The sequence below is a fragment of the Kogia breviceps genome, chromosome 13, assembly GCF_026419965.1.
Source record: "Kogia breviceps isolate mKogBre1 chromosome 13, mKogBre1 haplotype 1, whole genome shotgun sequence".
Taxonomy (NCBI): Eukaryota; Metazoa; Chordata; class Mammalia; order Artiodactyla; family Physeteridae; genus Kogia; species Kogia breviceps.
This window is the reverse complement of record NC_081322.1, coordinates 90,195,186-90,211,981: the sequence shown is the minus strand read 5'-3', so window position 1 is coordinate 90,211,981 and position 16,796 is coordinate 90,195,186. Positions and strand designations below refer to the sequence as shown.

The following is a 16,796-nucleotide window of genomic DNA, read 5'->3' as shown; positions in this document are numbered from 1 at the left end:
GGGAACTATCCAATAATTTACCTTAAAAACATTGCTTTTAACCTGAACACGACCTGTCTCCGTGTTTGGTCCGCTTTCGCCCCTTCACCCGCGCCCACCCGGCTCCTCCTTCCCTCGGGTCCCCTCCGAGGGTCACCGCGCGCCTTCCGGGCACCCTGGAGCGCGCGGCCCGGGTCCCCAAGGGCGTGGGGCTCCGCCGACGGGGCGGGCCCGGGGGCGGCCGCTGTGACCCCGGGGCGTGTGCAGACACCGCCTCCGCGGCCACCGATAGGTCCCACCCCGCCTCGGCGACCCGCGGGCCGGGGGCGGGGAGAGGCGGCGCGGAGGCCGCGCGCACCGCCCGGCGCCGCTGGGAGGCCGGGGAGGCTCGGGGCAGCCGCGCGGGTGGAGCGCGGGATGTGGGCGCCGGGCGGCCCGCCGGGGCCCGCGGGCTGGGACCGCCGCAGGGTGGGCGCCAGGCTGCGCGCGGCCCTCGCGGGGCTGCACGAGCTGCAGGGGCTCCGCGCCAGGCAGCAGGCGCGCGTGTGGGGCGCCCTGGCCGTGCAGCCCCCGCCCGGGCCCGCCGCCCCCCGCGGCCCCCGCGCCCACGAGCTGCGGCTGGAGGCGGCGCTGGCGGCGCTGCAGGAGCAGCTGGTAAGGAGCGCGTGCGGGGGTCGCGGGGCTGCTCCGGGCGCGCGGGGCCGCGGGGACCCGGTCCACCCGCCAGGCAGCGGCGGACGGGCCGCCCGACCGATCGGGGGGCACCCTCGGCGATTTCAAAGGACGCAGCTCGGTCCCGAATGAGAGGGACGGGGAGGCCCGAGGCGCGAGGCTAGGCATCCGGGCCCTGAAAGCAGCCCGGCCGGGCCGCTCGCGCCGAGCCGCGCATCGGGGCTGCGTCCGGCTCTGCCTCCTTCCCGGCGCAGACAGACTTTAGGATGTATTCCTGTTGGTTGGAGTTTTGCTGGTAAGAACGCATTCAATCGGGTCCCTTGCTGGGGGCTCCTTGGGGTCCTGGGGTCCTACTCCCGGGGCCAGCCTCCCCCTGCTGCGTGGGTCTGGGGACAGCAGTGCCAAGTGTCCCCCGAATTGTCCCCAGTGATGAGTTCAGGTTGAGCTCTGGGGTCGTGTCACTGTAATGAGATGTTGGGGAGAGCATGTATCCGATGAGGGCCTCTCCGACTTCAAAATGTAACCTGACCTATGAAAAGAGGTGTGTCCTCTGAACGCAGAGGCGGTGGAACCCCACTGGGCCTGCTTTCCCAGCGGCCTTCTCCCCCTCTCCCCGCCTCCAAACGCGGGTCCCTTTGGTACCACTGAAGACACCCGTCAGGTGATTGCCTGACGGTTATTTATCCAATGTACGGTTGCATCTCATGTACTGGGAAAAACTCAAGAGTTTTTGCGGGGTTGCAGTATTTTGTAAAGGAAAAATTAGAAGGCTGTATAGAAAGATGTCTATTTGGTAGAGTTGACTGTAGTACTCCAAGTGGGATGTCTTTTAAATGAGAAATTAAATCTGCCCTGTTTAAAGGTTGCTGTCTTTACAAAGTAGCCTGGATGAAGCTGCTGCTTTGCTATCAGCTTAGCGCAGTTGTGTCAATGATTTGTTAGCTGCTTCTGGATTCGAGAATCGGGAAGCTCAGCATCTTCAGATGTGGCCCAGGACTCCTGCTACTCCTGCTATCTTCCCACATGACGGGGGGGGGGGGCTAACTGTGCAGCCTCTCCTCCTGTGATTCCACAGCTGCTATGCAAAGGAGGAGCTAGTTACCGAGTGGAACTTTCATAGGCTTCTCACCACCACCACCACCCCCCGCCGTCTTATGCAGTCACAGCTGCAGGTTTAGCTTACCTGTGCGGGGGGGGGGGGGGGGGTGCGTGTGTGCGTGCACCAGACACATCCTACCTTTCAATGGAGCTCGGGGAGGCACACAGAGCCTGCAAAGACGCATGACATGCGTGTGACAGGAAGGAGCTCTGCGATGCTGCTGTGAATTGTTCTGTCGGGGGAGCTGGAACCCAGTTGATGATTAACTTGGCTTAAGTAATATACAAATCAGACTTGTGAGTACTCAGCCTCTAATTACGGGTAGCCTTTTGGGAGAGAAGATCAAACAGGTTTTTTTGTTTGTTTGTTTTATTTTTTTCTTTTTTAATGTGGGGACCAGAAGGAACACGCAGCCTTTGTCTTGAAACTTTGTTCTTGGCACAGATTATGTGATCAAAAGAGAAGAATAATTGAATGTGTGTGACACCAGCCCAGCGATTAACACGTTCACATTTTTCTTACAGAGAAAAAATGAGTGATCCTAGCTCTATGATGCAGGGTACAATCAAAAGGCCTTCATCTCCAGCCCCAGGCTCACACTTCAGTAACTCGCGGCTAATGGGGGCCCCTCCTACCCACACCCTGGGGTTAACAGGGGCATGGGTCACCATTCAGGTGTGGAGACAGGAAGAACTTTTATCTGACCCTCAGCGGCTTTGTCCCACAGATGTTCGGGGGGGATTTAAACTGCAATTAGGAGAAGTCATCACATTAACACTTACCAGAACGAACGAGCTACACCTTTTTAATTGCGGCGTCTAGAGTCACAACAGGAAGCGCGCAGTAGGTGCTTAGTATCTGTTGAATAAATAAATGAGCAGTGGAAGGTGATTTCAGTATTTACTATCTCCACGTTCTGGATTTCTAAGCTAATGAAACCCCCATGACCTCTGACCAAAGCAGCCCTTACCGTTTGGCCGGTCCTGTGCTCAGCTGTCGGCGCCTCTTCCAGGGAGATTGTCATAGAGGCTACCATTCCCATTTTTAGAAGGGTTACGTTCCCAGCAACACTGACCTGGAAAGATTTGGACGCCCCAGAGGAGCCTGGAAGCTCCATCTCCCACCAGGAGGCGCCAGCGGGCACCCCAGGTGGGAGGTGAGGAGAGGCTCTGGGGACCCGCAGGGAAACTGGCGCTGGAGAATTTCCTGGTGGTTGTTTGGCTGGTCACGACTTGCCCTGACCCTGAGTGGCAGCAGCTCCTCCTCCCTGCCAGGTGCCGTCATTAAGCACTGCAGGAGCTGAGGGTCTGACTCCGCAGCTGTAATCACGGCGTCTGGTATTCTCCTTGGACCAACCATGCCTGCTCCGTGACCTCTCAGGGGAACGAGCTCGCTCAGGGTCACAGAGGAGGGGGAGGCATCCACGGGGCTGGGCAGGGCTTCCTTCTGCGGCACTAGTGCTTGCTATCCCCGAGGCTAATCTGTGACCCTGGCCCTTTGAAGGACCTCTTTTCAAGCTAGGTAGTAACGTTTACCCACCCACAGGGCACCTGCAGTGCCCTGGAACTCATGCGGAAAATGCTTCCCGGGCCTGTTCTCGGCTTTCAAGGAAAGAACGGAGGTGTTTTGCATGCCATCTCTGTATCCTGAACTTTGGGACGTTTTTCATTTTTGTCCTCTGAATCTGCCGTAAAGGTTTGAGAAGGCTGGAAAGCCGAATTGTAGACGGGGAGCAAAAGGGCAAAGCAGGTGGAAATCGGATCCGTCTTTTATGTAAAGTCAACATCTCGAAGAAAGGGCTAAGCCCGATATTTGCTTTGAATGGCATTCCCTGGGTAGAAGTTCTCAAACTTTCGTGGTCATAAAAAATCGGTCCCAGGGAGGCTTGTCAACATGCAGATTCCCAGGCGTGCCCTAGAGTCTGAGTTAACGGGTGTGGCAGGGAGCCCTGGGGTCTGCACGGGCGCCCCGGGGCTCCCAGCTCCTGGGAACCGGGCCCCCTGCCCCTCGCCCAGGTTCAGGGGATTCAGACAGGATACGCTGCCCTGCCCCCGAGCCTGAAGGCCTGCGGTGAGCAGAGAGGGCTGGTGGCCGCGCCGACTGCCTCGCTGCTCTGGAGGGAACCCGTGTGACACAGCAGTCACATTTGCTCGGCGCTGACGCCTCTAACGCGTTTTCCCTGCAGAAATACATGGAAGTCGATGCTGTGTGCCTGGCTCCACAGTGGGTTATGCTGAGTCCTGGTGCCATAAGGAACCTTTGACTTAGCACAGAGTTAGAGACCGAGGCGTTAATGAAAAGCAGAGACATAAAACCCCCCAGTGAGGGACGGGGCAAGGGTTACGGAGGACAGTGCCAATGCTGGGTGACAAAGCCCTGTCGCCACGCAGCGGGGTGCTGGGAACGCAGTAATCATCGGAGGGCACCCGGGGGCCTGCGTGGCTGTGCCCCTCGACACTAATCAGAAGCCACCGGCTGGCTGCAGGCCGGGCTGGGCAAACATTCATCACAAAGCAATTATTCCAGCAGAAACACGCCAGGGTCACTTTGGGGTGGGGGAGGGGGAGGGGAGAGGGAGGAGAGAAGCCAACTGTGGAATCCAGAGAGGTCCCCCTTCAGAAGAAAGAGGACCTCGTGATTTGGAAGAGAAGGGGTCAAATGCATGTTTTTAAACGTCGAAGTGTGGTCGAACAGAGGACCTGAACTCTGCCAGTACCGTGGTCTCATTTTACGACGTTCGAAGAAAAGTCACTTGCGGTAAACATTCCCTTCGTTTGTCTAAGTGTTTTTTCCCCGGATGGCGATGGGCCGGGAGCCCACCTTTGCCGCCCGCGCCGCCCCGGCTCTCACGTGGTGCCGTCCACCTGGGGAGCCGCGTTTCCCTTTGTGCAGACGTGCCAGGAGGTTCAGGCTACTCTGGGTGGTCCCGGGTGTGTACGTTTGGATTAAACTGGTTCTTTGCAGTGTTATGTTTACAGATACTGTTGCGTGAGGCTGGGGGGCTCCCTTGCCAGGAAACGTGGAGGCTGTTCTGAGACCCTCGTACTGGGTCCTGAGGAAAGTGGATTCGGGCCTGGTGGTCTGCCGGGCCCTCGGCCCCCGCCCCCGGTGGTTTGGGGACACTTTGTACCAATGTGGTTCTCCCGTAAGAATCAGAAATTACCGCCACCCGCTTCCCTCTTGGGCTGACTTCTCAGATTACCGAAGCTACGGAAGTAATCCCTCATTTTCCCTGTAGAAGGATTTGAAACACGGTTGATCGTTTTCTCCAACTGGGTGACCCGCATAACCCCATTTATTCACTCTCTGCCTTAAACTTCATCGCTCATCAAAACGAGAAATTTAGGTAGTGGACCTTGAAAGTTTTGTCACTGAAGGAGGGAAGTCAGCACTTATGAAACAGCGTTGTTTTACAGACAGAGGATTCACGTGTGTGTGTGTGTGTGTGTGTGTGTGTGTGTGTGTGCGCACACGCGCGTGAATGTGTATCGTGAGCATTAACCACGTGCATGTGCTGTATGTACGTTACATGATATACGCACACAGGTATGTGTGGTTGACACTCACAGTAACCAGTTTTACAGCCAGGGAAGCCGAGGCCTGGAGGAGCTAGAGCCCCGGAGGACGGAGTTGAGATGTAGACGCTGAGAGCAGAAAGGTCCTGCCTCCTGGGGCAGGTGTCCAGGCTGCGCTGATCCCAGGCGCTGGGCTCTTTCCTCCTGCAGCGTCCCTCCCTCCTCCCTGAAAGCCCTACAAAACCGTAACCGTTCAAAATGCCACCTGTGATATGGGAGCTAAGACTGCAGAGGCAGGGCCTTTTTCTCTCCTGGGGACTTTCCTGTCCCCCTGAAGAGCCCACAGCTCAGCCCTCCCCAGGTGCCGTGGACGGGCTGCGGTGAAGGAACGTGGCGATACAGGCACCAGACGCAAGGTCCACGAGGCGCGAGCCTGCGAAAGTAGACTCTTCACGTAGATGGACAAAGACATTGGAAATATTATCGGTGGCTCCTGCCAGAGGGGGGGTGTCCTTGGCTGCTCTTGGTTCTCGTTCCGCTCTCATAAGCTGTATCACTCCGCATTCTTGTAAAGAAATGTCTCATTGAAAATTGCTGGCAAAGAAAAGTCTGCGCTGGGGAAGACAGGCTGGAGGCCGGAGGGGTCCTAGAGGTGGTGTTCGGGGTGAGGAAGGGGGGAGCTGTCAGGTGGGAGCTGGTCTGTGGGTTTGGGGAGTTAAGGTGTATGTGTGATGTGGCTTCACGCGGAGCCTCCGGTTGCCATTTCTGTGCACAGAGCAGTTTTATGTCTCCCTCTTTCCCTTCTGAGAACCGTTTAAGACTTCAGGACGTCGGCCTGAAAACCCACTTGGACCGTCTGGACCAGCAGATCAGCGAGCTGCAGCTGGACGTGCGCAGAAGCTCCAGCGAGGCCCCGGACAGCGACAGCAGGCCCAGCTCGGGTATGGCGCCCACTCGGGCCCCGGACCACCTGTCCCTCACCCCAGGGCGCGGCACCGCCCGGCAGGGCTGACGCGAACCCGCCCCTGTGCTCGGGCCGCCAGAGGGTCAGGAGCTGCTGTATGCAGGCCTGGAAGAGCACGTTATTGGACAGTACCGAAGATGAAATACTTTTACTTAAATGCGCTTGGGAAAACGGGGAGAGAGGGGGAGAGAGTGGGTGCGTACATATTCGTTGTTTAATTGCAAAAATATTGCTTTTGATGGAAAAAACCCCATGAGTTTCTCACCTGTCTCTGGACTGAGAGAGATTCTGGGTTCTGTTTATGTTGAATCCACATGGAGATTGTAAATAATAACTTTTATGTGACAGCAAAAGTAGTTTTTTAAGTCTGCAGTCTAATCTCAGTAGAGTTTCCTCCCCTGCGGCCCTGTGCGCCCTCCTTTCAAGGTCAGGTAGCGATGCCTAGGGTCCCTCTGACCTTTATGGTCCTGGGCACGTGGGCTTTCTCTCCAGACTCCAGGCTCAGACGGCAGCTCAGACGGCAAACCCAGGAGACCAGCGCCTTCCCAAGTAGTGTTCTCTGCCGTGTCTTTCTCATTTTTTCAGTTTGCACAATCCTGTCACGGTCTGGGTTGTCAATCATGTAGCAGGGCCGGGCCGGGGGACCTCCCCAAACGCTGCCCCTTCTCTGGCGGCCGCCTCCGATGAGCTTGGCGGGCCGAGGAGGGGCGGGGCTGGAAGCCGGTGGTCACACGGGGGCACGTGAGCCGCTCGCCCAGCAGGTGGTGGCAACAGGAGCCGGGTGGGGAGGCGTGCTGGGCATTCCGGCCCCGGCACCTCCCCTGCCCCAGGCCCGCTTCCCCGAGACCCCGCAGCCGCCCAGCGCGGGGCTCCGCACACCACACCCACAGCCTCTGTGCCCCGCGCAGGCTTCTACGAGCTGAGCGACGGCGGCTCCCTGTCCACCTCCTGCACGTCCGTGTGCAGTGACTGCGTGTCCTCCTCGCTGGGCGCTGTGCTGCCTGCCACCCCGAAGGCCAGGCCCGGCGCGGGGGACTGTCGGCCCCGGTCAGCAGATGAGACCACCGTGTGTGGGGTCCCCCTGCCTGCGTGGGAGCCCCAGGCCAGTGAGGGGGGCGCCGGCCAGCTGCTGCAAGGCGAGTCCCGGCCCCGCCCGGTGTCCACAGGTAAGGGGAGGCGGGGGCGGGGGCGGGGGCGGCGCCGGGTCCCGTACACCGAGGGGGGGCGGTTCCCCAGCCCCATACACGGAAGGGGGGCGGTTCCCCAGCCCACACAAGGACAAGGACGGGGTATGGTTCCCGAGCCCCATATTTTCTGTGGGCTTTTTTGGGTTTTGGATGGAAGTAGGCATCAAACGCCCACCTGTGTTCCTTGTAGCAGGGCTGTTGCAATAAAAGGCTTCTGGTCTTATTTAAAATGAACATCCGTTCACACCCTTCCAACGGCCCTCGTGGCCGCCGCTGGCGACTAGGGGGGGAGCAGCGCTGCAAGTGGATGTTGAGAGAGTGCAGTTCACATGCGGTTCCCCCCACCGGCAGGGAAGAGCCTCGCTTTTTCTTCAGAGTGGCCCAAAAGGAAAGCATGCATCTTATTCCTTATGCTAGACCTGGGCCGGCAGGATCCATGGGTTTTCTTTCCGGCACGTCTGTGAACGCCTCAGGGACGGTCTGTTCCGAGACCTCGTCCCGATGGCCGTGTGCTCACCGGCGCCCCATCTCCCCGGGCGTCCTCCGCACCTTCGGTGAACAAGGGCAGGAACTGACCGCTAGGGTCTAGGCTGTGGCGGGAAGGAGCGTGCCGGGAGCCGGGTGACGGGACGTGTACAGGGGACGCCAGTGCGTCCGGCGTGGCACGTGCAGGGCCGGGGCCTCGTCCGGCCGGGGGGGGCGGGGGGGGGGGCCTCGGGCCCCAGGATTGTGTTCTGCTTCTTCCCCTATTTGTGTTTTGTTCTGTTTCTCCTTCCCAGGTGACCTTGAAAAAGTTCTGCCGGCTGAAGTGGGGCTCCAGAAAGCCAGGGCACACCCCAAGGCCACTTCCTTCCTCTGCCGTGGCATGGACCCCAAGTACCAGTGTGACCTGGTGTCCAAGGGGGGAAGGGAGGTGTACCCGTACCCCAGCCCCCTGCACGCCGTGGCTTTGCAGAGCCCCCTCTTTACTCTGACCAAGGAGGCAGCGCCGAGCGATGGCCACTCGCCCCCCCGTCAGCCCCTCCCTGGCGCCACAGGTCCGAGCTCCGTTCGGACCGGCCTGGTCCTCGAGGCTGGCCCAGCCAGAGCCTACATAGAGAGGCTGCTGAGATTGCGGGGCCGAGGGCCCCCCGCAAGGGGCAGTGTGGGTGAGCGCGGAGCCCCGGGACGGGAGGCGACCCTGTCCCCGCAGGGGCTCGGGGGCCGGAGGGCGGACGGTGAAGGTGGCCCGGAGAAGCCGCTGTGCGCCTGGGGCGGAGCAGAGCGGGGAGGGGAGGCCCCGAGCGGGGCCGCCCGCGGGGACAGCCTCGAGCAGCCGGGGCCTGTGCCCCTCGTGCGCACCCTGCACCCCGGCAGCCGCCCGGAGGGGGGCCCCAGACCCTCGCGCGGCTGCGCGCACCGGGAGGCCTATCCGGGCTCCCCTGGGCTGGGCTGCGGCCGGGCCCCCGCTCCCCGCTCACGGGATCAGCACCCAGCCCTCCACGGCCGCGCGGGCAGAGGCAGGTCGCCGGGCGGGGGCGCGGGCGGGGGTGCGGGCGGGGAGGGCCCCTCTCGGGCCCCCGGACACTGGGTCCGCCCACACTTTGCTGCCAGAGGAGCTTCCCCCGCGGGGCCCCCCAAGCCCAAGCCTGTGAAGAACAAGAGGGGCGCCGGCGACAAGGCGCCGAGGCTTGGGGGGCCGCAGCTTCAGTGGGGCGCCCTCGGGGGCCCCCAGCCGCCCCCTGAGTCGGGAGGTGGTCTCAGGAGGCCCACCCTGGCCAGGGAGGCGCCCGGCCGGTCCTGCTCTGAGTCCAGCCTCTACCCCGTGTCCCTCTTCGTCCCCCTGCTGGTGGCCCGACGAGAGGGTCACCAGGCGTCAGCTCAGGCCTTGTTCCCCTTGGAAGCGGCCCCGCTGGTGGCGGCCGGGGGGGAGGCCCGGAGGAAGCAGCGCAGGTGGCAGTCCTCCGTAGAGATCTCGGCCCGGGCCCGCCCGGACCCCAGCCTGGGGCCCCATAGGCCGGCGGCCCGGAGAGGGGGCGGCCCGCGGCCCGTGTGCGCCAGACCCAGGCCCAGGCTGCCCCGCCAGGACGCCCGAGCCAGGAGCGGGTCCGAGGGCTCCGAGCGCTCGGCCGAGGGCGCGCCCCCGTTCCGCTCCACCGTCGCGGAGAGCAGCGGGGACGAGGCCAGCGACCACACAGCCAACCGCTTCGGGGACGGGGAGTCCAGTGGCAGCACCTCAGAGGGCGGCGGCCAGGGCGGGAAGAGCTCCAGCCGGCGGGCCCCGGCCAGCTCCAGGCCCCCCCTGCCGCCGGTGCCCAGGCTGTGCCGCGTCAAGGCCTCCAAGGCCCTGAAGAAGAAGATCCGCAGGTTCCAGCCGGCCGCCCTGAAGGTCATGACCATGGTGTGAGGTCGCTGGGCGATAGCAGGGCCCGTCCAGGCCCGGGAGCCACAGACGCAGAGGGACCTTTCGTGGCTGCGGATGGGCCCGTCCTCGCACAGCGTTAGACCTGCCGGTCTGTGTCATCCGGACACTTTGCTTTCTCCCCGAAGCTGCCCTTCCGAAGGAGTCCCCTCAGAGGAGACGACGGGCCCATCCCTGGGCGCGTCGCCCCACAGGTTAGGCTGTGACTCTGGGCGCGTCGCCCCACCTTGGCTCCAGTGGAGACCTTCACCCAGAACCCTGGGATTGCAGATTTGTCGGGGCGCCGGCCTCCCAGCTGCCTGTGCCGTGAGCCCCGTGCTTGCTTCCCTCCGTCCTGTGCCACTTGGGCTGGGCGCACGGTGTACCCCAGCCTGGAACAGTTTCTCCCCAAAAGCGTTCGCTTTAAGAAGTGTGCTCTGGAAAGGACTGTGCTCTGGAAGCTGGGTTGGACTATGAATCCAGGTCAAACCCTCAACATGAATAAACAACCGATTATGCCTTTGTCTTTGCAAGTCAGTCTTTCGTTTTTAGCCTCTCTGCCCTCAGGAACGAAGTAGGTGCTCGGCAAACCCTAAGCCTTCCCCATCGTGTGGACGCTCTCTCGCCCGAGGTGGGAAAATGCATTTCACATGGGTACACCCCACACTCTGCCCAGCACTCCTGAACTGAGCATCAAAGTGCTTTTTTGAAAAGAAACCCTTTCATGGTGTTTATTTTTCAAAGGAAATTTCCTCCAACTTTTCAGGAAGGTAAGATTTTCAGGGAAGCTGCCTGCGGAGGGCAACGTCTTCAGTTCATAAAGCAGCTTTATCCTGAATTATTCAAAGCTGCTCCTGTGGGCCTGGAGGTAGAGAGAAGGCCCGGAGGAGGTGGGGACCGTCTTCTGCAGTAGCCCACGTGGGGCTCTGGATTGCCACAGCCCCGCCCTGGGGCTAAATGCATAGTTGGTAGGAACTTTGGAAGAAAAATGATAAGAAAACAAGCTAAAATGGTAGTAGGTCTTATACTAGACATTAGATATTCATGTAAGGAACAGCTAGTGTCAGGACTCACTTCAGAGGTTGACATTTTAAAAAGATTAACATTTTAGGACAAAGAAGTCCACCTGTTTGACTTGGGCAGAGGTTTCCAAAAGTGAAGGAGAGTGGCTGCTTTCTGTCACTTTCTTTCTGTCTCAAAAATGCAACCATTTCAAAGGGCCCAGAGCAGACTTTGAGTCCATCTGGATAGAATTCCCGCACGGGCTTCACGGAATCCGCTTACTAACAGAGGTGAAAGGGTCTTCCTGAGCTTTCTATGAAACTGCATTGATATTTGGAGGAAAAAGTCAAACCCACCCGTGGTGGGGTTTTTTGATAAAAGATAAGTACACAGGGTATGTTCTTTAATGGTCTAAATCTCAACCGTGCGGCACGAGAGGCGATGGCAAACCCGGTATTTGCCGGGGCCGCTGAGCAGGTTCCAAAGCACAACCGGACAGGAATGCGTCCCCGCCCAGAAGATGCCAGGCCTGTCTCTGCAACCAGCAGACGAACGAGGCAAACTAACCATAAAACGCATGCAGACTCCAAGCCAAATGCAACCGTGGCATCTGCGGACAGAGTGCCCTCAGTGATAAGACGCCAAATCAGACATCAGTCGGTCAATCTCCCTCCCTCCCTCCCTCCCTCTGCCTCCCTTGCTCTGTCTGTCTCCCTCCCTCTGTCTTGGTCTCTCCCCAGCCTTGCAGACCACGGCCCCCCGACACACACACACGCGCACGCACGCACACACACGCACATGCGTGCTTGCGCGCGCACAAACGCACACATCTGTCTGCCCAAGGCCCCAAGCTACTTCCTCAGCGGTGCTCTTGCATTTACTCTCGGGCAGGTTTACGGTAAATAAATATACTTTTCGGTGCCGTGTCCTCCCATCTGCCTGGGGGCAAAGGTGCCTTTGCGTCCCCACAAATTCAGCAAAAGGACACGGCCCGGGTTCAGGCCCCGCTGGGCCGGCCGTTAGCTATTATGAGGCCCCAGGCGTCTCCGTAACCTCCCTGGGTTTGCTTCCTCTTACAGAGTGAGGTTGTTTACGCCTCAGGGTTTGGCGGGAGGAACACATCCGAGGTGTTGAAAATGGGGCCCGGGCCTGCCCGCTGACCGCGTCGGGCCCCTGTCAGGGGCAGGCAGAGGGGACCCCGCAGGCCGCAGAGCCGAGCGACCGGACAGGCCAGGAGATCGCGGTCGCAGAGGAGGCTGTGGGCAGGGAAAGAGCAGCCAGAGGGTCAGACGGTCAGCGAGGGTCTCTGACCCACCGTGAGCATCCCCCGGGCACCGCCAGGCAGGCTGGGGTCTTCCGCCGCAAGAACCACGGGGAGGGCTCTTGGGGAAAATACTTTAAAGCCCCGAGTTAACGCTGAGATCGTCAGTGATAAGAAGGCAGAGTCGGTCCCCGGTCCAGTCCTGAAATTACAAAACAGACTCTGAGGTGCTGTAAATTCAGGAAAGAAAAATATTTAAGGAAGGCAGAAGGTCCAGGGCAGAATGTGCAGAAAAAAAGATTAATTGAGACATTCCATTTATTTTCCTATTTTATATTTTTCACGTATTCTTCTTCTGAACAGATATGGTCGTAAGTGCTCAGAGTGAAGGGAAAATAAAGCAGGAAACTCCCCTGCGCAGAAGGCAGCTGTGACGCGGACATGGGGGGGGGTTATTAGGTGATGGGTGACCCTTCACGTGCATTTGAAGACAGATGAGCTATTTCCTCATCCCTAAAGCCTTTAAAAAAAAAAAAGACAATTTACTGTTTGACTTTGGGGACCACTAGAAAGCATTTGTAACCTCCAGCATGATTGAAATACAAACATTTTATGAAAAAAGTAAATATATAAAAGGATACGCTAGTTCTTTCTAAGTATCAAAGTCAAGCTAAGGGAGAAATTAAATGAATAAGAACTGCTAATTCATAAGAATGAGAATAAAAGGGTAATTATGTCAGAGAAGATACCCCCCAATCATTGTATCAGATCATACTGTAAAATTTGAGGAAACAGAATGTTTATCTTTTATGACCGACTGAATGTACGTGTCCCCTAAATTCGTGTGTTGAAGCCCTAACCCCCAGTGGGATGGCATTTAGAGGCGGGGCCTCGGGAGACAGGGCCCCGAGCGGGATTGGGAAGAGGTCATGTGGGCCCACGTGGCTGTACATACAGGCCAAGAATAAAACCAACCCCGCTGTCACCTCCATCTCTAAACTCCTGTGAGTTAAACCACCCAGTCTACGGTGTTCTGTTACAGCTGCCCCCTTTGTACGCGCAGAAGAGCCGAGAGAGCGCTTAGGACTGGAGGAAAGAGAAACGTACTTCCCGCGTCTTTTTCTCATGACCAGGAGGGTCGCTGGCCGACAAAGCCGAGGCTGTCTTCATGCATCTGGTCAGACGCATTCGCTGAGCACCCACTGCCCCAGGAGCCGCGCCGCCTGCCGTGGGGTGACGGGAAAACACGGGGCGCCCGCGCTGGGGAAGCTTCGTGTCTCGCTGGAGAAAATAGGCAACCAGCAAGGACCACCAAGCAGCCCCTAAAGAGGCCGGTGCCCGCGCGCTGGGGCCCGAAGGAGCAGAGTCTGGACTCCGTGTGGACAGCGCAGTCAGAGGCTTAGCTGGGAGAAGTCTGCGCTGCGCTGGGCTGGCCTGGACTGGGCTGGGGGGCTGAGGAGGGAAGAGGAGGGGGAGGGGGGAGTAGAGGGGAGAGGGACGCAGGGCCGAGCAGGTGCCTGGAGCTGGGCTGGGAGGGAGGCTGAGTGGTCCCGGTGGGGTGGACCCAGGGGGGCCAGATCCCAGCCCATATGCGAGAGGGGGCGGGCCCCCATCAGTGACCAGCGTCCCTGGCGCCCGGCAGAGTTGGGGCAGGTGGGGGGCGGGAGAGCTTCTGGGGACAAGGGGGCGCAGGTGTGATGGAGGCCAGGGGGCAGGAGAAGCTGGCAGGGTTACTGCAAGTGGGGCTCTGATGAGATGGGGGGGCACACTTGGGGGTCCCCAGCTGGTCCTGAGCTGGAAGCAGGGACAGAAAGTGGGGCCGCTGTCAGTCGCAGGTCAGTCCTGCCAGGCTGGGGGTGCCGATCGCTGCAGCTGTTCCCGTGCAGCTTCCTCGCAGACGGCCTATGCAGACTGCAAAGGCGGCTTCCTGTGGGTCTGACTCCCGGGATGTTTCCTGCAGACGAGGCGAGAGCTGGCTTCCTGGGCAGGCGGCCGAGGCTGAGGCTCCAGCCCCACGTTCACCGGAGGTCTGGCCGCTGACCGGTGTGTGCTTGGTCTCTCCGAAGCCGGGAGAACCTGCTAGACTTGTGTTTGGAGAGGCCTGTGACCCAGCTGGGCTGAGACAGGTCTGAGGAGAGACAGGAGGTCCGTCCCCAGCCAGGGACCCAGGCAGGGCCGTGGAGGGGACCAGCGCCACGGTGAGAGGTGCTGCGGAGGGATGGACGCGTGGCAAGACACGCAGCTCGTGGCCATTCTGTGGTCTGGGGCCCACGGTCTCTTGCAGAAGCCACCGAGGCAACAGTGGCATAGAATCCAGGGACAACTCAAGAGTTCTTCCAGTGTCGTTCATTGGCCCAGTGAGAAATGAGAATTCTCACTGAAACAAGAACATATTCTTATCTCTGAGAGGAACATCCCTGTAGAAACAAGAATTTCTAATCAGAATCTTTTTCCATCTTTAAAATTTGACTCCCTTTTTAGTTTGTTATTCCCGTTTATTTCTTCTTCCCCTTTTTATGTTTCCTTCAGCCATGGTCTCCTGACCAAGGATAAAATCCACAGTTAACAAATCATTAACCCTACTGTACTTTAACTTCATTTTCCTTAGTTATTTTCCTCCATCTCCGTGCCCTCATCCCATCTGGGGACACGTGCTGCATTTTCACATTCGGTCCCTGGGACGCACTTCGCCCCCTGGGTGGCAGGCCGCAGTGGCAGCGTCTCCGGTCGGTAACAGTAGTGGCCACGGTCCCTGCTGCCACGGCAGCGTCCGCATCAGCAGTCCCGTCACGGCCGCACGTCCCGGGTTGGCACCCTTGCTGACAGAGGAGGAGGAGAGGGTGCACCTGGAGCCTGGAGGAGCAGAGGCCAGTACAGGGCAGCTTGCGTGGACCTCGGAGCATCCACACGCGTGCACACTGGAAGCCCCTTCCTCTGCCGTCCCCTCAACCGAGGGAACCGCTAGGCCGTCAGTGGTGAATAAAGCCCTGTCTAATCCCTAGTGATGAGGAGCAGCACCCAGCAAAGGGGCTTGTTTGCTAAGGACTCAGACTGATGCCCAGAGGCTAAGCGAGGATTTCCACCCCGCCTGAATAGGCCCGGTACCCACCAAAGCCCGGGCACTCGTGCTGCGGAACTTTGCAAAACACTTCTGGCAGCAGCTCTCTAAGCCGCGTCTGGAGGACGGTCGGTCCTCCACGAAATAGCGTATTGTCCCCATCATCTACTCAGCATCTGTATGATCCTGCTGGTCCTGGAAGAGACGACAGCCTTTCCCCATCCTTCGCAACACCCGACGTTGCTGTTGCCTTTACACTGCTTTCCTGGGTCTCCGAGATCAAGTCTTGAAGCAGCTCAGGAACTTCCCTCAGGGAAGGTTTGTGTCTGACGCACCCATGGGTTAGTTACTGAGAAACCGTCCAAACACAGAGTCTTCCTCTGGGGCGTTTACGAGGACGGCATCGGGGCGCGGACAGCAGACTGCCTCCCTGGGGCGACAATGCCCGTCCGTGTGCCGACAGAGTCTGGACTCGATTCACCGAGGGTGCCAAGCGAACACGTCTGCGTTCGGGGTGATCGGCCTCCACGATTTGCTCCACGCTGTAAACCAGCACTTGTTTTGTCCGACTCCGGCAGGGATCCTGAGGCTCGGGGAGGGATCTCCCCTCACGCCAAGCTGCAAAACTCAGGTGATGACAGCAGTAGTTCCTGGAGTCGAATTTCATTTAAATTTCATTTCTATTTATTTATTTGCTGTCAAGTATCTTTTTATTTTGCCACAGTTCAAACTGTTGGAAGCATTGGAATTGTTAGGCTCTGGAGACGAGCAGATCCACAGAGTTGGCTTGTATTTAAGCCTGTTAGTCAGGAGCTCTTGTACGTTCCCCCGAGAAAGATCATACACAGTTAGGAAAGGCAACGAAGACACGCTAAAGAAACTTAACTTCTTCGTGAGTATACGTCCATCACACATCTTCAGGAGGCTGTAGAAGTCCAAACCGACCACTTGATTGGCTGGGGAAACGAGGACGACATGAGAAGCCCGTTTAATATGAAGATTGTACTTTCACGTATAATTTAGGAAAAAGAGTTTCTCGTAGAATTCTTAGGAGCCATTAGCTGAGAGGATGTGGACCGTCTGGGTTGGGAGAGATATTAACTTGGATTTGTGGCGTAGCGGCCGCGGCTGAGGTGTATTATCTGCTCTGGATTGTTACGATTCTGTGAGATCCACAAGGTGGGCTCTTCCAGCACCATCTTTGAAAGCTGAAGGATCTAAAGCAAACGGGTAAGTGGAGAGCCAGGTTACCCCCGGCCATCTTGTCCGAGGTCAGGCCCGAGGCTGCCCACTGGACACCTGCCAGGCCCATCAGGCTCACCGGTAGCCTCCACCGGGCACCACAGCGACTTCTACCCCTGGACTCGGAGAGAACGGAAGGTTCTCGGGTCACGTGCGGCGGCTGAGGCACAGGGCCCGGGCCTTCACGCGCTGCTCGGGGGCTCCCCACGCTGGCCGGGCCCGAACCGACCTGCCCGCTCCTCCGATGGCGGGCGTTAGGTTGGACCACAGCCGTGCCCCACGGAGCACCTCTCTGTCTTCTGTCCACGTGAGCAGGAGGGCTTCCTGCAGACAGGGCCACAGCTTTCACAGGAGCTTCTGCAAGTGGTTGCAGGAGTTTCTGTGGCTTCTGTAACTTTCCCTCAAATTCGGTGGCTTAAAACAGCACACAGATTGAC

At 58.9% G+C, this 16,796-nt stretch overlaps 1 protein-coding gene across 1 annotated transcript; it reads left to right on the top strand.

Moving 5' to 3' along the window:
• Positions 1 to 365: 365 nt before the first annotated feature.
• Positions 366 to 10,329, top strand: DACT2 (dishevelled binding antagonist of beta catenin 2). The gene is made up of 4 exons (XM_059082992.2): positions 366 to 633; positions 6,074 to 6,206; positions 7,138 to 7,395; positions 8,196 to 10,329. Exons 1-4 carry the CDS (start codon positions 397 to 399, stop codon positions 9,800 to 9,802), a joined length of 2,235 nt encoding a protein of 744 aa, XP_058938975.1. The 5' UTR covers positions 366 to 396; the 3' UTR covers positions 9,803 to 10,329.
• Positions 10,330 to 16,796: the final 6,467 nt, after the last annotated feature.

Excerpts from the sequence above, each read along its gene's own strand:
- DACT2 (XM_059082992.2), top strand. The coding sequence starts at position 397 with ATGTGGGCGCCGGGCGGCCCGCCGGGGCCCGCGGGCTGGGACCGCCGC. Across the intron at positions 634-6,073 it reads CGGCGCTGCAGGAGCAGCTG|AACCGTTTAAGACTTCAGGA; the intron begins GTAAGGAGCGCG and ends TTCCCTTCTGAG. Across the intron at positions 7,396-8,195 it reads GCCCCGCCCGGTGTCCACAG|GTGACCTTGAAAAAGTTCTG; the intron begins GTAAGGGGAGGC and ends TCTCCTTCCCAG.